Raw genomic sequence first — 21,225 nt, 5'->3', positions numbered from 1 at the left:
ATTTATGTAGCTCCAGGAAGATAAAGCTTATACAGAGATAATTATTGCATAGTTTATGTTTAAACTCTAAATCTGCAAAGCAACCATAAATAGTCATAAACTCTATTGGAAAAATCTGAAAGGTTTTTACATAAATCATATGTTGATGTGAAATATAAATACTTTTAGCACAAATTAAACAATTTCACTATTAAGGGAGTTTATAAAGGATGATTTATGATGAAATCTTTTCCAGGAACTGTGTCTGCTGACAATCATAAGCTTTTTAGGCAGAGTTACTTCAGTGAGGTCAGAGATTAGCCACACAGTTCAATGGCCTTTTTCAACTAACATCAAAAATGTGAAGAACATCTCATGTGCAAAGCCACTTGTGTTTTACTTTTAACCTGCCCTCTTGTATGAGAGGATGAGAATGCTGGGCGTCTAAATACATGACTGCAAAATGTATGTGTCTACATTCACATGGTTTAGATTCTTAGTGCTGCTAAATCACTTATTATAGCTTAAAAAAAATAAACTTTTCTTTTTAAGTAAGCAAATTTCTTCAAAAGGCATGAAAGAAGAGGGAGTGAAACTCAGATAAGGTCTGGACAGGAGGCTACAGAGATACAGAGAGTAAAGACCAAAACAAAGCAGGATGCAGAGTCGGAGGAGGGCGACACATTTTTTAATCCAAACCTTAAACTTGTGTCTGGTGGGATTTGCAGTGCAGTGTGCACAGGAGTGGGTCAAACTGTAAGTACTGTATGAAGGCGTATGACATACTTGACAATTGGATCATTAAAGCCAATCTCACAAAGGCCTGCGCCCCTCCCCCGGCTGAAAGGAGATGTCAAAGGTCTGTGACCTCTTCCATTTATGTGCATTGATCCCTCTGATGGGGGAGGGGCTTCCTCCCCAGAGCCCTCCACCATCAGCTGTTATATCTTAGTTTCACCTGCAGGAAGTGAAACAATGATTTTTTTCCCCTTAATTTATTTAAATTCATTTAAATTTGATCACAATTCATGTGTTATTTTAAGCAGGTTTACATCTATAGCACACATAGAATGTGCTCAATAATTGCTTTAGAGGCCAGAATACTGACATCAGAGAGCACATTTGCACTTTATATAGTTCACATTAAACCTATTTACTGGAATGATCAGTTTGTTCTGGGACAAATCACTCCCTGTTAAATGTGTCTGACCATCATGAGGCTGTCCTCTGTGTTTATAGCCCAGTTAGGAGTAAAGAGGGAAATTCCACAAACGCTTAAAAATGCTTTTTATTTCTCACAGTCCTAGAACGTTCAGGATGAACAGTCAGGACAGAAGGATGTGCAGAGGTACAGCCAAGACTGAACATCCTGCTCTTTTGTTGCAAGGAGAGGCTTGAGTTGATAATTGTGTGTGTCTGTCTCTGTGTGTGTGCATATGTATGCATGAGTGCAACATGACCCCAATGGATGGCACTTCCTCCTGTCCTGTTATCTGTGATTCTGACATGCAGACCAGGTTCTTATCTGTCGTTGCTGGATCTCTCAAGTCGACTAACCAAATGACTCAGTGAACCCAATCCCCAGTTTATTTTAGATCTCTGTCTCCATGGTATTGTCCTCTCAATACTACCTTTTTCCGACGCATGGTTGCAAAATCTTTACTAAAACACTGATTAAAAGTTAAAAGTTAACATTTGTACTTTCTTCTGGCGCTTTTTTTTCCTGCACTCTCTCCGCCAGATCAAAGTTGAAATATCTGCCTGACAGTAACGAATGGAACTTATCTGGTAGTGCCCCGAAAGTCGTTCATCAGGAAGCGTGTCCAGAGCAAAGTCAAAGGGTCACCCAACATGCGAGTGCGTACATGTGTTTGTGGGGGAGTGATGGCATGTCAAGGTGAAGGAGGAATTTCATCTTGTTGCTCGCTTCATAAACAAATGAAGTTACATCACACAACATGTACGACTGTGGCATCATGTCCACCTTTGTTTTTGTTTTTAATTTACCTCAATCTTTTGGATTTATGTGGACTCCATTACACCAGTATAAGCTCATGAAGAGCCAAGTGTACACCCAGCTCTGTGGAGAGCACTTAGTAATAATATACCTCATTCTTACCATTGAAACCTGGAAAGCATCCAGCTGAGAATTCCTTCTTGCACAGCACTGTTATGGAACAGTGTGTTCTTGCAGGCCCCTCCACCCCCCACCCAATGCTCACAGATGCCAACTCCAGTGGAACAGTAGCTACAGCCAGACATTTTAAAGCTCATGTGTTCTTTTTAAAGAGTACAGTGTGTGCTATGTCACAGGTTGGATCATAGTACATTTTAGTGATGAAAAGTTTTTTTTAGCTTGACTTTCATGTTTTTGGCCTTTTATCGCTACAAAGTTTGTTATCATTAGGAGTTAGATGCACTGATGGCCATTTGGATCACATAACGAGGTATATTGACCATCAGATAAAACTTTTTTTCTTAACAGCCGTTGTTGATTCATTTTAACTCCTGGCTGTGATAAAGCCACAAGTTACTTGCCAAACACGCATAGTTGTTCTGAGCTTCCTCCTGTTTCTCTTTTTTCCCCCCACATTTTCCATCTGCATGGCCTGTTCCTGTCCCTCTGTGAACCCTGTCCTCAAAATCCCCCTGTCCCTCTGCCTGTTTTTAACTAAAGGCCTCAGAAGTATGCTAAAGCCAGGCTCTGAGCTGCCATGTTGAAATTGATGCATAGATATTCTAGGTCAGACCAAGCAGCCACATTTGAAGCAAAACAAAAATGAAGAAGAAGCCAGCACAGAATTCAAAAATGAATTTTAAGGCCCACGAACAGAATATAGTTCAGCAGACTATCTATATCTTTAGACAATATACATACCATATTCATATGCTATGGGAGGAGTATGTTTCCAAAAGGTGCCTAAATCATAATAAAGCATGTATATGTATCTAATTGAAAATTGCAACACAAAACATTGTTGATGTAAAAGGGTCGGATGTGTGCTAACAACAGCTGGAAACACTCAGGCTCGTTGCCAGAATTCCCACTTCATCCCAGCAGTATCATTGCACACATATTCTGTTCCAAAATCCCCTCCTACACACACAAACCCGACCACACACACACACGCACGCACAAACACCACCCCTCTCACTCTCCTAATATTGAAACACAAGGTCAGTGTGTGTTGGTGTTGCTAGGATTGTGGGGGAGAGGGTTACCATAGCGCAAGGCTTTTCTATAGGCTGTCACAACTTGTCCAAGGCCACGGTGACCAAGACCCAGCCCTGTGCTGTGAGGACTCAGCGTTCCTCCGTGGCAGGCGAGGTCACTCTCTCTCTCTCTCTTTCTCGCTCTCTGTCTCCCTCACTCTCTCCTCTTGATTCTCTCTGGGTACACATCAAGTGCAGCCAGAAATAAAACAGGCAAACAGTAAATTGGAACATATTTCTAACTTTACCGCCATTATCAAGACTGATTGCTTTAAAATTACCTAGAAAATCACAGCATTCATTTTTGTTTCATAAAACTAAGCTTTCTTTGTGTGCTACACCTTTTGCACGTTGTCTAACACATTTTCTGCTTTTTCTGGGACATGACTGTCTTTTTAATCAACTCAGCAGAGTGTGCAATAACACGCCAAAACAAAATGAGCAGTCAAAACATGTAACACCACATGGAGTGCAGCTCATACAGCTGTGAGACTGTTGCAATAGGTCAGACTCAGGCTAGTTTACTCGTCTGCCATTCTTCTTTCTCTCTCAAACACATCTGCTAAAATACTCAGTTCTGTCCCAGAATGTTGTTAACATTTAATTTATGTTCATTTGTCTGTCTGTCAGCAACAGACAGACGTTGAAGGGCAAGAGAATCATGGGGACACACTGCTGTCTGTGCTATTGTAATGTTTCAGTAATCATTAAGTAGCATCTGTGCTGTAGAAAATATAAAGACTATAGAGACATGATATACACATGTTCATGTGCTACAGTTGTCATGGTCCTGCCTGCAGAGCATCACTCATACAGTTATAATTGAAATAGAAGGTTTCAGATACTCAACAGTCTGTTTTCATGATGCCCTTTTTTGGCTTCTCTTCTGCATGTATTAAAGCAGCTGCATGCAGTTCAGACTTGTGTCATATTGAAAATGTTACCAGGTCATTCAGACATAAGGCCGACAGATAAATGCATAGGAGTGAGTGTCTGAAAGGGGCTTAACTGTCACATCTGTCAGTTGGTAAAGTACCCCGTCTTTTTTGGAGGGATGGAAGCAGGATGAACTGTCCACAACCCCTGAATAGGTTTACTGTCACTTTTTCTCATCAGCCAGGTTTGTATGTGGGGTCAAGCCCTGAACAAAGGATGGCTCTGCTTCTATTGTCCCGTTAAGACAAAAAGAGTCCTGCTGATGCTGTGGCTCTTGCTGCTGTAAGGAACACTGATGGGATTTAAGTGTGGGCCCTGTCACCGAGGGCAACCGAGGTGCTTATTAATCTAGAGAGTGGGGGGTAATGGAGGAGCTGTGGCAAGAGCAGTGAGGGGGGTAACGGGGGGTGGGGTTGCTGCTGACGCAGCAGTGCCGCCTGAGGTCAGGAAGAGGGGCATGATGGATACAGCTGATCGCCCGGTAAGGAAGTTTAGAGGGAAAGGGGAGGAGGCTCCTTCGTCAGGACGTTAAGAAGCCTCTTTGTCGCGCTGTCACTCAAATGGATTCAAGGTGGCTGAGACCTTTTTCAGAGAGGAAAAGAAAGGAGAGGTCCTATTGTGAAAGGTGGATCCCTCTCTGGACGCCTGATAAACACAACAGGCCTCTTTGTTGGCTGTGAAACAAAGTGCTTGCTGCTCCTGCATGCCGAAATTGAGTTAGTGTGTCAGATGTGTGAAATTGTCAAGGAAGAAAGCTGAGAGGGTCCCTTGTTCTTTTTGAGAAAGGGAATATTAGAAGGGGCCTGGTTTGTTTTCAGTTAAAATAGTAGGTATTCTGACTATTTGTTAGCCTTTGTTAGCTTTGTAGTTAACTTAAGACAAAGAAGAGCAGCCATTATTACATTGGAAAGACTGAAATGAGATATCCTATTATTTGTTTCTAGTAAAATTGAAAGAACAATATTGATGAGTCAGTTCTTTTGTCTGTTAGTCAGCCTCTTTGTCGAACATGTTTAATCATTTACTGGTACTCTTTAAAAACCCCTGTAAGTGTGTAATGGCCTTCCTCAGTCAGTGGCAGACTGAGGTCTTACTAAATAATGCTTTAACTGTTGGACCCTTCATGGTGATCATCTCCCATTATATCACGCCCTCAGCACTTCCATTTGACTGACGTGATGTGCGGAGGCGGGGCGGAGTGCAGCTCAGGCCAGGCCAGCTCCTGTAACTGGAACCTGACGCCCTTTGCTCGGTTTGTCATCTGATAAGAGCAAATGTTTTGATAGTGTTGGCCCTTTCAGTGTGATCCATGGCTCTCCTTTTACACCCCATAACAAATAGGGCTGTCTAAACAACGGTTTATGGTCAGGACAAGGCCTGGTCAACCATCATCAAAGATCTACTCCGGGATGAGCCATTAGGTGTGGACCAGATGTTAGGAGAAGCTGTTATGATGGTAGAGGATCAATTTCAGATTACTGCAGTGTATGTGGAATAAAAGAATGAATCTATTTCTTTAGAATATTCATTTTGATCTGTTCAATGTTAGAAATAGCTTTTCTTTTTCCCTCCTCATGCCCTTTAGCATTGACCGGCATTTGACTGCTGCCAGTGACAGCTTTACAGTATTGTTGTCTTATTCAATATGGCCTCCCTGAATACATCTATAAATGTACTAGGGTCCTGTGTCTCCACTCTGTTGTTCCAACTTGGGTGAACTGGCGTTCAACCCGGCCACATTGTAAAATGCAGATTGGGTTCACTGACAGGCCTTCGGTTTTATCACACAGTCATGAACAGCATTGTAAACTGTCACTTGTCTTTCACTTTCATTCAACGATTCTATCCTGGATTCACATCCGTAGGAGTCAAATGTGGATCATTTTATTTTATTTTATTTTATTAGTTTTTTATTTTTTGCGTTTAGTTTTTCGTAATGTCTCAGATAAAATTACATATGGCTAAACCCACCGGAATAAGGTTGTTACAACTTTCTCATTCAACAGTGGGACGATAGTGGCTTTTCTGTTTGCCTAGGAGTACTTGCACACTACATTTAACTATACTGATTAAAATAACAAAACATTTTTTTAGACAAATACAAATTAATGCAATAAATAAATGTCAGTTATGATTGATCCATCAGTTTCAAATAATGGGTACCTAAGGACATTTCCACATGTTTGAAAATAAAGTGTTAAGATGTGCCGTTTTCTTACTGCCAAGTCCAAAAATATTCATTTTTTAAAGCACTGATCTGTAATTTTTTATTTCTGCATAATATATTTATACAAACATTTAGTACCAGCAATGTGCTAAAATACTAAATGCTATTGCATTTGAGGCTTTCCTGTAAACCAGCAGCTCTACAGTCTTTTCCTGTGTTGGCTTCTTTTAACTTGTTTTCCTTGTTTGTGCTGCATCAGTTAAATGCTTCATAGTCCTTTCCCATAAACGCCGGCCTTTGTCCGTGGCTGAGATTTAGTTTAAGGTTAAATGCCTTGCCCTTAAACTCATCCTCCGGGCCACAGTGTGTGGCAAGGTCACCGCTCCCATCAACTGATTGTTAACACAAAGGCCGCTTGTCCCCTAATGAATTAGCTCTACAGTTCCTCGGCGAGTTACTACACCTCTCTCCAGGCCCTCGTGGGTCTTCCCAGTCCTGCTGCCCTTTCACACACACACCCCCTCACCTCTAATTTTTAAATGAGTTTTATAACTGGACAGTAAACTTCCAGTGGCTTAATGATGATGACTTCTTCATCTGCCCAAATGCTCCTTTTGTCCACCCCTCCTCAGGCCAAGGACCCTGCCCCCGTTCCCTCTGGTCACACTAGGTTTTAAACCCTGGTTCACCCCATTTTATAGTTCTACAGATAATCCTCTACAACACACACACACACCACACACCACACACACATGCACGTGCATGCACACTGCTGAGCCCTGCTCTTTCTCTTTCTCCCTCTCTTTTGCTGCCAGCTTCAGCAATGGCATTCAACTGGAATGTTTGCCTTTGTTTGTTTGGCTCACTGGAAAGCCGTGGATGACCTTAGCTCATCTGCTATCCTCACTAGCACCGATTTGCACTTCAGGGCCCAGCAGGTAGTCCAGAGGAGCAGGAGGAGGAGGCCTCGGAGAAGGTTGTGGGGCTTTTATAAGGAAATTAGAGCTGTGGACTGCCTCCCAGATAGTAAACAAGAGTGCGAGTCCTCACACCCTTGGCGTCAGGTAGCCTGTGTGACACTGGTAGGAAAGCGAATTCTGTTACGGGAATTTTCACATAGGGGCTATTTTGTTTTCTTGTTTTGGTTTTTGAGGCACTGAGCTGCAGGAATGTTTTCTTATTGTGACATGCTTTTTGGCACCTTGGTTGCTGCGCTTCCTTCCCATCTGATACTCATCTATCAAATATGTGTCGTTTGCAGTGACAAATGAAATGCATCCTGTGTGCTCCTATTTATTAAATTACCTCAAATGGATTAGGTTATTATGTCAGAGTAGTACCAGTAGTAAGTTTAGCTTTGAGCTCCTTTAAACAGCCATTATGTGTTCAGCAGCTGCTGAGTCAGCTAAAACAAAGTTGCAACACTCCTCCGGGAATTCTCATGAGAGGAAGACCTCCTCGCTGTCCCTTACCCCCTCCTTCCAAATTTAAGACTTCAATACCCAAGATCTTCCAGAACTGACCCCCCTCTCATGTGACCTGTCTTTCCTCAGGTGGCAGTGGCAGGAATACTTCCCCTTTGTCCCCTTTGGACCTCAATGCAGCGGTGAAGGATGGGCTTTGGGGGCGGGCAAGCATTCAATCCACACTCTTTTGTTTTTCGCACAGTGTCTTTTGAGGCTGGAGAAAATGCTGGGTTTACTCATTATCTCCATTATAAATGGGCTATTTAAGACGGGCCACGTCAAAGTCAGGGGCTTCAACATAAATCACACACTGACAGCTCTTTTCCACCGGTTGAACTTGTGGCTGCGCTGCAGATGGATCATTGTAACAACACTTTCACTTTTTATTTACACCAGCTCGGTGCTAGCTGTCATATAAAAATGTCCAGTATTTTTCCGAAACAGTGCATTTACCATGTGTGGTCTAAATAAGCAATAGCTGGGGAAATTTCACAGTCAAACTCAAGCCCAATGTTTAGACAAATGTGCCTGATTGAGAGAAATGAGCTCTGTAAGGACTAATGAAGGCCCTGATTGGCTCTGGTGGTGGTTTACAGCAGCTCTCACACTGAATGCGCTGCAATATAACCATTGGAGAGGAGGTGAGAAGAGCTGCACACAACCTGATTAAAACAACTGTTGACCGTGTCTGTGGTAATGAACTGGAACGTCAGGCGCACAGCTCAATGAAGCAAGAAACTTTAGCCAGTAAATGTGGATATTGGTAATTTATGACAAAAAAAATCGACAGCTGCCCTGTAATTTAATTCAAATCATAGTTTGTTGTGTCTTAATTTTTAAATGCATCTTTGTGGGAAAAATCCTGCTGAATGTTGAGTGCATCCTCCATGCCGTCAAGCAGATGTGAGTTCACTCAGACTTACTGTTTACCTGACACATTCTTTTCTTGACATTAATTAGTTTGCAGAGAAACAGACACACAAACCTTAGTGTGCTGTATCATCCTGTAACTACAGCATATATCAAATATACAGCATGAAATTAATGATATGCATATGGGACTATGGGAAATTGCATCATGTAGATGCAGTTTCACCGTGCATGTTTGGCAATGCGTCTTCAGGCAGACTCCAGGTGGACTAGAAACGTGTCCAACTCGTTGTCCATGGCATCTACAGCTGTCCATGTCCATGTCTGCAAGGAGAGAGTATAATCCTTAGCCTTAGACTTGGCAATCTGACAGCCATTTGTGTTTATTATTTAAAGTCAGTTCATTTTACTGAACAGAAAAAAGCTTAAAAAAAAGTCCTACAACAAGTTTGAGGGAAATTGAGTAGATTTTGCTCAGACGTTGTTGATGTGCATGTGTCATCAGCTTTCTGGTTCGGTCCTCTCCTCTCGGCTATGTCATGTTAACACTAATCACTAATGGTGTATAATCCCCAGCATCTGCCAGCGCCTGTTGATTTGTGGTGCATTTCCGTTTATTTATTTTGACCAGATGAGCCCCTGGTATTTATAACGGGAGTAAAAGAGCCACAGTGTGGGGTCAATCCCGGGTAAAGGCTGCAAAGACAAAATGCTCAAGCTGACCTGACATTCTTGTCCCCATTTTGCTGGGGACGGATTCTGCTGTCTTTGAATTGGCCCCCAATAAAAAGTTGGGTGTGGCCGTGATAGGACTGAACTGAGTTTGAGCGTGAGAGAGAAAGTTTGCTTAAAAATTCCACATGACACGGTGTGTGTGTGTGTGTGTGCGCGTGCGTGCCCACGGCGGATGTTGTGACGTGCTGGGGGTCACGCGTGGCGGGGTGCTGGGGCTGTATGGCAGCAGTGAGATGTGGGCCGTCTCTTCTTTGTCCCCCCTCCCCTCCCTACCCCACCCCCCCACACACACAACTCCGCAGGTCTCCAAGAGCATCTGTCACCACAGGGGGTCAGCAGGGCCAAGATGAATGATCCCCCGGTGGATTCCCTCCCTCTCTTGGCAAATGGCACAGGACAGAGTAGGGCACAGTGGACTAAGGGGGAAGGGTCTGTGTGTATGTGTGTGTTTGTTTGCATGTGAGTGAGATAGAGAGAGGGCGAGTGAGAAAGAGAGAGAGAGAGAGAGAGAGAGGGAGGGTTTCTGCTGTACTGAGGGACAGAGTGGGATTCCCAGTCCTTTCTGTAGAGGATCATGACAAAGGTGACCACCACCAGAAAGGATTGAAACTCCATATGCTGCTTGGATATCAACAAATTCTTCACCCCCACCTGGATTTATTATGGACTTTATCTGAAAAATAGCCTTCATAATTTGGGATTTACTGCATCTGTATTGGATTTTATCAGCTGGTGGACGAGTCATGGAAGGTACAGGAGAAGCTTGGTTTTTGGTTTTTCTAGCTGCATGCTGTATGTCGGATGTGGCACTAATGCAGCATTAATGATATGGGCTTTTAGCACCTCATTTAGAGAACATGGAGGGATGTTTGTCTTTTTTTTTTCCTCTTATTTCTTACCCCCACCCCCACCCCTCCTTTCTCTCATGTTCTGATGGGCAGTGTCTTTTCTAATGTTAATGTTAAGAGTGTGCTGAGCTCATTCCCGCATTTCTACTATTTCTATTTACCTTAAATATCAGAGCATAACAATGAGGGGAAAACGATTTAGATACATATCAGATTCCATTAACATTTTATGCAACTTTATTTATGAGGATCACAATTGATATCATATAATTCATTTTTATTTTAGACACATTAACTGTAAGCATGGTTTTTATACTTATCAGTTATATCACCACATAAAAATGTCAAGAATTTGGTAGCATTCCCATTGTTTCTCTTACTTTTTTGCCATTTTTAGCATTATTTTTTATGGCAGAGTAATTTTAGTCTCTTATCTGCAAGCTTATATTGTACAGGATAGTGTGCTGTATGCTTATGCTGACATGCTGACTAAACCAGCATGTCAGCTTAAACATCTCACTACTGGAAAATCAGGACCTTAACACTGAGCACCCTGGGCTCGCCCTGTGTTGTTCAGGTTTACTGCTCATTCATCTTCATCTCCAGAGCCATCTGCAGCTCCTTCTGTGTCGTCTGTGTCTACACAGCTTCATAGATAGGCATCAAAATATTTCAAGACTGTGCTCCCTGGGTAATTAGCAGCTAGAGCCCTGAGGTTCATATCATTAGTGGCAACACCCAGTGGAGGCGTGAACTTGTGTGATGAAGCTACTTTTACCTTTTAAAAAAAAAAACAGAGCAAGCACACGGCTCTGCCTGATGCACTGATGTTTTTAACTCTTTACTCTGAATGTATCAAGCTGGCTAATCATTCACAAAAGAGGATCCAGCATAGTCAGCAAATGCAAGTTAAACCTGCTTGTGCACACTTGTTTTTGGAAAGGACTTAGACCCCAGACCAGCTGCCCTCTTACAGAATAGTCATAGAGGTGATGACTGGTTAGATTGTGACGGTTTTGAAGGGAACTTTGCTTCTCTTATATCAGAGCCTGAGGGGCTAAACAATACTCTGTCATAGGGTCAAAGTAACTGGTATATCCATTCAGAGTCAAGTGATTGTGTGTGTGTGTGCCTTGGGTGCTGCTACAAACTAAAACACCCAGTTGTGTTTCATGAAAATATCCCCAGGGGAGTTGTGGTACATAACACATCTTTAACCTTGCAGTGAGTACATATGTCACATTCTGAGTTTCAGTGGCCTGACGTGCTCCCTCTCATTTTGTGAGTGAGTTCTTCAGACTGTAGCCACTTTTGCTTTTTCATACAGCACATACCATTTTCATTTTTTCCCGAAGTTTGAAGTACAGATGTGTTAATGTACTCAAATAAGTTTCCAGAAAGTTCATTTAAATGAGAAATCAAAGGAATCTGCCTTATTCTAACATTTCATGGCATGTTTTTAAATGTGTGTGAATTATACAGTAGGATTAGCCATGTCATGCTTTTATTTTGAAATAGACATAAATTAGTTGTGTTATTGGATTAACTGTGTTTGTCATAGAACATCTAATTTTGACTACAAGCCTGTTTTATTGTATCCCTGAGACTGTGAGCTAATCAGAGATCTCCCTGCTCTCCCTCAGGTCTTGAAGCAATTAGTGACATGTCTTTGCTGACGGTTTCTGCTGAGTGGTAGTGATCCAGCATGTAGCTTGAGGTGACCGAGTCCTCTTCACGCCTGGAAACAGTCCGACAACGTAAGTTTTCCACAAGAAATTCTGTGTCCGTCTTCATATTTTTCTCTGCTGTGTCTCCACTGATTCTGACCCCGGGGGTCACATTCATGCAATCTGTTGATGCCACCCAGGCACTGTGGAATGGCCTTGACTGACCATCTGACTGGCTGAAAGGCAGTTTTAAAGTCACCACTCTGTGACATGATGAACGCCCCCCTTTTTTTTGAGTCTTTGAACATTAAACTACTTCTTCCCACTAGCTGGCTCATTATGTTTGACCATCCATCAAGCGGGCTGCAGCTGCTGACTGACCTAAAATACCCCCACTACTACAACTGACCTTAGCAACCACCTGAGTCTCACCCCAAAAACATCCGTTAGGCGACCTCTGCCTCGGTCACGCTTTGTTTTAAGTTACACAGGTGATAAAAAGGCCAGTCTACTTGTTCACCTCCGGCCTACGCCAGGTTAATGACGAATCTGTCTGTTGGGGCTTGACAATCAGACAAGCAAAGAGGCCTCCGGAGCCTCCTTTGACTCCCCAATCGAACGGGCCGGCAATGGCTACATACAGATCCCCTTAGGCGCTCATTTTTTCCCTCCCCCTGGCTTTGTCTCTCTGCGCAGCCACCTTCCTCCATCAGCTAAGTAACAAATACTGTAGCTTCATTCTCTTAAGCTGCTTATCTCTTTGACAGCACAGTCAGGCACTGTTAATCTTGTCTTTTGTCTGGGTTGGTCAGATTCCTCCCCAGGAAGATTGGTAAGTAAACACAGGGACTGGAACCTGTCCAGGCGTGGGTAAAATGAGACCTGGGAGGCAAAAGGCATCTCCCAGCTTCACCCCCTCACAGCCTATTACTGACATAAAAAAAAAGCCTGAGTGTTTTACTCTGGACAGAGGAGAGAGGAATTTACAGACTGAAATGTTGTGTAGGATGACTACCTAAAATGAGTTTTATGTAACTACTTAACAGCTAATTTGTAGTCTAATCTCAGTTCAGGATCACAGTACAACTCACAGATGTTGACTGTGTGATCTGAAAAATACCCAACAAATACTTGACCAACATAAAACCATTTGTTTCTCATAAAAAAATGGCAGCCGTGTTACAATTCATCAACAAAGGGATAGAAAATGTACATAAACAGTTACAAAATCTGGGTTGATTTGAGTCATTCTGAGTTCAAGTTTGTGCACTTATATAACTGACCGAAAATCACACACACATGTTGTGTAACAGCTGTGTGGGATCTTCTGTGGGACCCTTAATGAGGAGATTTTCTCAAACAGCTGAAGTTTTCAACCTGGGCTTCCACTTGGCCGCTGTAGTGTTGACTAGTCTACACCTGTCAACTGGAGTCTGAGGACAAACATAAAGGAGCCATTTCGATTCAAACTCATGTGTCAGCCAAGTGATAACAGCCTCCCCTGCTCCCTTTTTTCTTCTCATCACACTTCAGGTGTTTTGACAAAATGAAAAATGGGAGTTTGTGTTAGTTTTTTTTTTTTTTTTTGGAGTTCTTTCTGCCTCTTCTTCTCTTTTGAGACCACATGCTTAGCCCTCTGTCCAGCTGCCACCTGCCACAGCAGAGCCGGCCAACCACAGACCCACACAGCCGACCTCGGCAGATGTCCCTGAGTGGACACTGGGGGAGGGAGGGACGCGTGTGGGGGCAGAGTGACACATCAGACAGAAGGAGAAAGAAGCCAAAAAACGATCGGAAAAAAAGCCTTTGGCCGTGGCCAGTGTGTTTTGACCGACATACACAAAGTGTGTTTGTGTGTTTTGTGTGTGTCATTCCTGGAAGTAGCCCGTGGTTAAACATCATCGAAACCAGGAAAATATATACTTCAAGGGCTGCAACAAATTCTTGAGTGATAGATTTATTTAATGGTTTATCAATTAATAGTTTAACCAATAGATATTTAATCATAAAGTCGTATCAAAATTCTACACTTTTTGTTTAATTACATTTACACCAAGGATGTACTAAACTGTAAAACACGTACATTTCAAGCAACTGCAGCTGTTAATATAAAAATAAACGTTAATGGTTCAAATAATGTAATTTTTTTTTTAATTTAAAAACCTTGGTGTGACACTCCTGTTGCTGTTTTGTTTTCCATTATGATGCAAGGAGCTAATCAATGAAGTGAGGGTCATGACTGCACATATTTGCTCACCACGCTCCTCTCTGTGCTCCTACAGATAATGGGGAATTCATACGCCGGGCAGCTGAAGTCTGCTCGTTTCGAGGAGGCTCTCCACAACTCAATTGAGGCATCGCTGCGCTCTAGTAGTGGAGATCCACAGCCTATCTTCACACAGCTCTACTTAGAGCCGGAGCCGTATCCTGGTAACATGGAAGGTAAGGACAGCAGAAGGCAAAATAGCAGGATGGTCGGATTACACTCTGCAGTGAGCGTGATGTTAGTAATTATTACTTTCAATCAAAAAATACACAACACCTTGCATCTGATAGGCAGCTGCAAAGAGGCCAGAGTTATTTGTTAGTTCACATGTGACTCATTCTTTACTGTAATACAGTTGGAAAGAGGTGTTGAGTTTTAATAATGTTTCTCCTATCAGCTATTAACCTGGTCTCTGCATGTTATATTTGTCTCTCCACAGCCAATCCAGGCATCTGTAGGAACATTATAATGACATTTTAAGGAATATGTGGATCAAAATGACTGAGGATTCATATTAAAATAATCTGATGTAATGTGTTCAGTAGACATTAAGCCAAAAGCAGACATGGCGATCCATGGCGGCGAGCATCCAGGGCACGACCTCATGAACGGCCATTCTTCCAACGATTTGGAGGAGCTGGAGGACGAGGATGACTCAGACAGCAGCAGCCCTCCTCTTCCCTACTTACAAACCCCTGCACCTGACGGCTGCTGCACGCTGGATGGTAAAATATCAACCACTGTTACCTTTAACTATCTCATCAGTTTCATCATCTGAATAAAAACAAAACATTCTTCCTCTCTTTCTCTGTCTCTCTCTCAGGGTTCTGTCAGGCTGGAAAGGACATCCGCCTGGCCTCCATAGCAACAGAGTCCATCGAAGTCCTTGCAGGCTTTGAGCTGGTTGGTGCCAAGTCCCCCAGCATCCCTGAGCACGTCCTGGTGTGTGCTGTGGACCGACGCTTTTTGCCTGATGAGAATGGGAAAAATGCACTTTTAGGTCAGTCTGTTCCCAGACAGCTATCAGCACCATGAAAATGTGAATACGCACTTATACTGTTAGCCTGTGCTGCTAGATGAATAACATTTTTCATACATCACTTCCAGGTTTTTCAGGAAACTGTGTGGGCTGTGGTGAAAAGGGTTTCAGATACTTCACTGAATTCTCAAATCACATCAACCTGAAACTATCCACCCAGCCCAAGAAGCAGAAGCACTTAAAATACTACCTGGTGAGGAATTCTCAGGGTGCTCTGTGCAAAGGACCCCTTATCTGCTGGAAAGGTGCGTAGCCCTGCAAACATATATGGCATGTTTCTGCTTCCATGATATACTGTCAGTAACATTGTTTTTTTCCCCTCTGTTTACATTCTCAGACAGTAAAACCCGTCAGCTCTCCAGCAGCGCGTCGACCTCCAAACCCAGCTCCTCCTCCTCTCTTAGCAGTAAAGAAAATGGAGGTAACAGCGGACACAGCTCGTCCCCCTTCTCCCTCTCAGGTGAGAGTTCAAGCTGTAAGATAATGACCCATTTCTTAGCCAAGTGATCATAGATGTATATGTTCCTCCAATGTATTGATAAGCATTGTCAGGTTTATGTTGTCATAGAGACAGGCTGTTGAGCTGCAGTACATTCAACTGTAATCTGTATTCAAATATATTTTAAATTTTAGGCATTAAATTGTGTCCTACATAAGTAAAACATATAACAATATTATAATGTAATGAAGGCCTTGAACAGTTTTTCCTTGTTGTCTTGAAGATGTTGTTATTCTCTGACCTCTCACAGCAAACCTGCCTGTTCCCTCTGATTGGAAAAAAAGCTCCTGGGCTTATACTATTGATTTATTCTGAACCTGGAAGCTGCCTGTCAGCAGACATCTCACATTTTAATGTGCCTAACAGCTTAACTGTGGCATTAGTCTTGCCTGAAATCTCCTAAATGTGACCTTCGGGTGCATCCTTCTCCTCCCGAGGTCACTGACATGTGCTCAAAAAGCCATCAATCTATAACATAACAGTGAACCCCCTCTGAATAAAATATAGGAGAGCTGTGGTCTGCAAGAAAGCTGCTGTTTAAAGACATGGGGACATGAGCGTGGCAGTAATTTAAAGAGTTTGAATGTGATGCTTTTGTTCTTTTAGATTCTCCGCCCACCAGGACGACACAATCGTCCTCTGTGTTTTTTGGCAGTCAGGACTGTAGTTTCCTCAAACCGCTGACCTCCACACCTGGAAACAAGACTCTACCAATAGGTGAAGATCTCTTTACATTATTTTATCAACGAATCATCTTGTCTATTACGAGCATATGTTTTAGTCACACTCGTCCCACATCCACTGGCATCTGCAGGGATTTTCATTCTCATAAGCCTCTGCCTTTATGTCAGTGTGATTTTAATGGTCTTGCGCTTACACTGAAAGGGGTTGCTTAGCTACAGGTTTCTTTTTAACATGGTTCAGCATAAGTCAAATGGAACCATGGCTGACCAGGAGCCAAGATTATCCTCTGCCGTGGACTCCTTAGACACACACAAACACACACATAACACATAGATGTGTGAACCCAACCAATCAATACTGAAGGAAGAAATGCCGTAATGACTGTTTAAGGTCTCGCTATCCATTAGCCCCTTTACAAGGTTGTGATATTGACAAGCAGAGGCTACACGTAACAATCGATGCTTTAGTGTATTGCATACACAGTGAATATGAAGTGGGAAGATGTCCAATCACAACAGACCTTCTTGTAAAGTAAATCAATAGCTCACTGTTAGCACTGACTCTTCAGCCCAGGTAGTCACAGTTGTGAAAAAAATAGTTTTGTGCTCACATGTTATTTTGTGTTAGCTGGAACAAACTAACACAAAATAAAATTGGTATATTGAGAAATGCACAGAACAGCTTACAGGAGGGACCAGAGGGGGAGACCAGGTAGGGAGGTGGGTGGCAGGAGGGTTTCAGAGGGGACAAAAAGAAAGAAAGCAGAATGCTGACAAACCTGAAGCACTGGGCCAAGCAAGGTAAAGGCAAATTTTTAGTGTCAAAAGCACTTGCAGTAACAGCAAACAAGTCCGTTTTCATGCCTTGTTGGTTTAAACAACACTTATTGAGCAATCTATAAAACATAAATCAGTCAAACTGTGGTAAAAATAGTAGTAGTAGAACAAATGGAATAAATAAAAAACATGGCTCAGAGTGAAACTGTGAATCATTATTGGATGGAAGGAGACATTCATGGTTTCCTTTGATTTATGACCAAATACTGCAAAGTGAATGAGCACATGCTTAGCTGTCCTCGTGCACTTAGAGCTGCTAGGCAAATGCTGATGATGTTAATTAATTAATTAATTATGTTGTTGTCCTTACTGTACTAATGTGAAGTTGTGTGTCTTTTCAGTACCCACAGCTCTTAGAGTGAATGGGCCAACTAATGGCCTGAGCATTGATGGACGTCCTCCCTTAATGAGCCCATCCCAGGTCTCCTTAGGGCCTCAAGGTCAGGGGTATCGCACTGCTGATTTAGGAGACAGCCCAGGTAGGCCCGATAGAATTTGCATAACCACGTGTTAGGAAGGTTTGTTGTTTTGCTCTGCTTTGACACTGTTTCTGTTTTATTTATTTTTTTATATTCAGTATCATCTGCCATGAACTCCGGGCCTCCAAAGAAGCGTCATCGGAGCTGGCACCCCAGCTCAGTGGTGCCTGTCCCACCAACAGCTGTCCCCATACCAGCTATCCGTCCCATAGTTTGCTCTCCAGGTCTGTTTATCGAATCAGTTCTACAGCGATAAGTGTGTGTGTGTGTGTGAGTGCGATCCCCCCTCCCCTGTGGTTTTTGGAATGAGTATGCCACTGACGTCCCTAATGTTGTCAAGGTTGTTAGGGATGATTCACCTGGAATCTCCATGGAAACTGAGCTGGACAGTTTGTTGCAGACATGATTAAAAAAAAATGAGGATTTCTGCCGCTCGATTTAATTTAGTTGTACATACGGTCAGCATTTTGAGTCAGTGATCTGTCCCTTCTGTTAAACGTAAACATGTTTTCTACTGGTGTCATTCTCCAGGTTCTGTGTTGGGAATGTCCTCTCCTCAACCACCAGGAGCAGGCATCATTCAGCCCCACCCTGTGACCCCGGGAGAGACTGTCATCGTCCCTGACAACCTCCTCAACTCTTCAGGCGTTCGCCCTGTCATCCTTATCGGTATTTCACTGATGCACTAATAATTTTGCACACAAGATATATACAGAGCAAAAAAAGAAGCTTTTAGAGATCTAGTCTATTTTTTCTAATGATAACTGTGCTTTTTCAGGACATGGCACTTTACCTTACTTCTATGGGAATGTTTGCGACATAGTGGTGAGCCCCCTGCTGGTCAGCTGCTATAAGAGCAGCCAGCTGACAGAAAAAACCCTGGATACATTGGGCCTCAACAGCAGTCAGTTACTCACCGTGGAGACGATGATACTGCTCACTCTACAGTATCTTGCTCGCTTAGGTGAGCATCCAACACTCTTTTAACTCTTATGCGCTCACATGTAGATCAAACTTTGTAGTCTTTGTAACCTTGTATGTTCATTTTTCCTCCAGGTTCACAGCAGATTCCTCTGCGGGAGGAGCTGGAGCATATCGTTATGAAAGCCATGCTGTGCTGTCCAGGAGGTCCCCTCATCACCCCGTCTCAGCTGCCCTGGCTGGCTCGGCTGGAAGCCAGCGTCTCTGGGGGCAGCGTACAAGTGGTAGTCACCCACAACTCCTTGGGTGAGGGCATTTTGGAGTCTTTGCGTTCTCTCAGCGAGGGTCCTCCCCATCAGCAGGGCCTGCCAACCTACGTGATCATTATATGTGCCTCTAAAATGAGCGGCACCGAGTTCTGTGTGCTTGTTTTGGGTGAGTGTTGCTCAGTCCCTGCGTCTCATGTTATTATATCAAGCAAGTGCAAACCTAATTTAAATGTACCTGTTTGATGCAGGAAAGTACCAAGCTCGGGCCTTAGCTGAAGGCATGCTGACGACTAATGAGTTTCTGAAGGAAATCAGCTACGAGCTCATTACAGGAAAAGTCACCATCTTGGCATCTCACTTTAAAACCACGTCTCTAGGTAGGTTCTGCTCCTATCACAGCTTGTTTAATCATGAAGAACATGAAAACATTATTTGCTCTGATGTATTTGATACTCAGTGTACTGTGCATCACATTTGTGCGCAGCCATTGTGTGTGTGTCTCTCTCTCTGTGTGTGACCATGGCAACTGGTTGTTTCCAGGGGACAATCTTGACAAACAGCTGGTGCGATACCAGCGCAGACGGAAAGGACAGGTCATCCAGCCCTTCCAGGGCGATGTCACTGACTACATCCACTCCCAGGAGGCTGCCAGCATGTCACCACCATCAGACACAGGTTAGACTGTTCCCAGGTGTTCCCACTGTATAAACTCATGCTTGGATCAAATCAATCAAGCCCTGTGGAGATCTGGCAGTGTTAGTGATGTTGAAATCGGTGGTTAAAAGGTCTATGGTTTACATAAAATTAACCATACTGATGCTATGATTTATGTCCTCCTGTAGCAGAGCTGTTGAGTAAGGTCTTTCAGATCTACCCAGCCCAGCTGAGCGTGGCTCGTAGCCTCCTCTCTCAAGTCTGCTCCATCGCTGACTCTGGGACACAAAACCTTGACCTGGGGCGTTTTTGCAAAGTGGACTTTCTTGTTTTGGTGCCACCCTCTCACATTTTGGTGCACCAGACAGCACAGCGCATCCGACAATCAGGTATGCATCCAAACCCTGTCTCAAAGATAACTTTCCCACGCTCTCTGATATCTGAAGTGTGCAAAACATTAAGCTGCATTTTGTTTGTGCTCATGTTTTTGGCCCAGGTGTCCTCTTAGACCTGGGAAATGAAGACGCCTCCACCGCCCACCAGAAATCAGAAAAGTACGTGGTGCGTCTGGACGCTGATGTTCACACCAAGATGGAGGCCTTCATGAGGAAAGTCAAACAGAACCCCTACACGCTGTTTGTCCTCATTCACGACAACTCACACGTCGACCTCACAAGGTAAAGAGGAAGCAAGCCGTAAATATTATGATAACTGGTGTTGTTTTGTCACTGATTCTGTTTAAAACTGTGCAAAGGGAGTTGTTGTGGCTGAAAGTGTAGCCTTCTCTTCTTTATATGCTCTGTATAAGTGGAAATAGGAGAACAGCTGCAATCATGTGAAAACAAATACACCCCATGTTAGCCATAACACAGAATGTTGGCTAAATGTAACCTAGACAATACGACATTCCTGCATGTCTCTTTATTTTTGTGCATATTGGTTTTTAAGTGATTTTTTCTGATTTTGTTTTTCTGGGATTTGAGTTAGTGCAGTTTTTGGAAAGGTCATTGGGACTGCTGCAAAAATCCCTCAGTCTATTTCAGGAAAATACTGTTTTCACTGCCAGAAAGATAAAATAGATTTTCTCCTGTTTACACAAGGGTCTATCTTAAGATTTGACCTGCCACACATTGGGCAGCTGGAGCAGCAAACACGAAAGCTTTGTGCATGAAGCAAGCTCCTATTTAATAAATTAAATGTTATGAACAGCTATGGTAGTACATGAGCTTAAAATAAACATTGAAAACATATTGTTCTTTCAGTGCCCTGTCTGGCTCTGTGTGCCATGGGGAGCTGCAGGGTTTGGCTGACAGGGTAGTGAACTGCCAGGAAGTCTTGGATGCCATGAACCTCCTGGTCCTGCAGGTCAGCTGTTTCCCTTACACCCTGCAGACCCACCAGTCACGGATCAGCATCCATAATGAAGTCCACTGGCCATCCAGTGAGAGTCTGGTAAGTCGGTTTGTTTTCGTGTCCATTTTAGTTTCCTTAAATGTCACTTTTGTGGCTGCACATATATCAATTTTGAAGAAGTTGTGGTTCAGCAGCTCCTCCTGCTGGACAAAAATTGCGACTACAATTAATGTATGACTAACTGTTGATATAAGGCGTTACAAACCAGTAAGGGTGAGCGAGCTTATGTGTAAGACAGCAAATAACAAACCTATATATCATACAAAACACTTAACTGAAAAATA

General features: G+C 43.1%; 1 protein-coding gene across 6 annotated transcripts in view; it reads left to right on the top strand.

Moving 5' to 3' along the window:
- Positions 1-21,225, top strand: part of greb1l (GREB1 like retinoic acid receptor coactivator) — a 33,991-nt gene that overhangs the window by 4,777 nt on the left and 7,989 nt on the right. For 2 of the 6 annotated variants that reach the window (XM_028427145.1, XM_028427144.1), the window contains exons 2-19: positions 7,849-10,116; positions 11,858-11,971; positions 14,164-14,323; positions 14,693-14,872; positions 14,971-15,147; positions 15,255-15,431; positions 15,524-15,646; positions 16,292-16,402; positions 17,547-17,684; positions 17,783-17,908; positions 18,216-18,353; positions 18,463-18,648; positions 18,741-19,040; positions 19,123-19,251; positions 19,415-19,549; positions 19,717-19,917; positions 20,025-20,205; positions 20,791-20,980. In XM_028427145.1, coding sequence (XP_028282946.1) covers positions 14,167-14,323; positions 14,693-14,872; positions 14,971-15,147; positions 15,255-15,431; positions 15,524-15,646; positions 16,292-16,402; positions 17,547-17,684; positions 17,783-17,908; positions 18,216-18,353; positions 18,463-18,648; positions 18,741-19,040; positions 19,123-19,251; positions 19,415-19,549; positions 19,717-19,917; positions 20,025-20,205; positions 20,791-20,980 — 2,649 coding nt within the window. In that variant the 5' untranslated portion in view covers positions 7,849-10,116; positions 11,858-11,971; positions 14,164-14,166. Of the gene's footprint in view, positions 1-7,848; positions 10,117-11,857; positions 11,972-14,163; positions 14,324-14,689; positions 14,873-14,970; positions 15,148-15,254; positions 15,432-15,523; positions 15,647-16,291; positions 16,403-17,546; positions 17,685-17,782; positions 17,909-18,215; positions 18,354-18,462; positions 18,649-18,740; positions 19,041-19,122; positions 19,252-19,414; positions 19,550-19,716; positions 19,918-20,024; positions 20,206-20,790; positions 20,981-21,225 lie in introns of all 6 variants that reach the window. The other 4 variants (XM_028427141.1, XM_028427143.1, XM_028427140.1 and 1 more) reach the window with 3 other exon arrangements.

Source organism: Parambassis ranga, chromosome 17 (assembly GCF_900634625.1).
Source record: "Parambassis ranga chromosome 17, fParRan2.1, whole genome shotgun sequence".
NCBI lineage: Eukaryota > Metazoa > Chordata > Actinopteri > Ambassidae > Parambassis > Parambassis ranga.
Note: the sequence above shows the minus strand (reverse complement) of the source record. Positions and strands in the feature narration are given on the sequence as shown.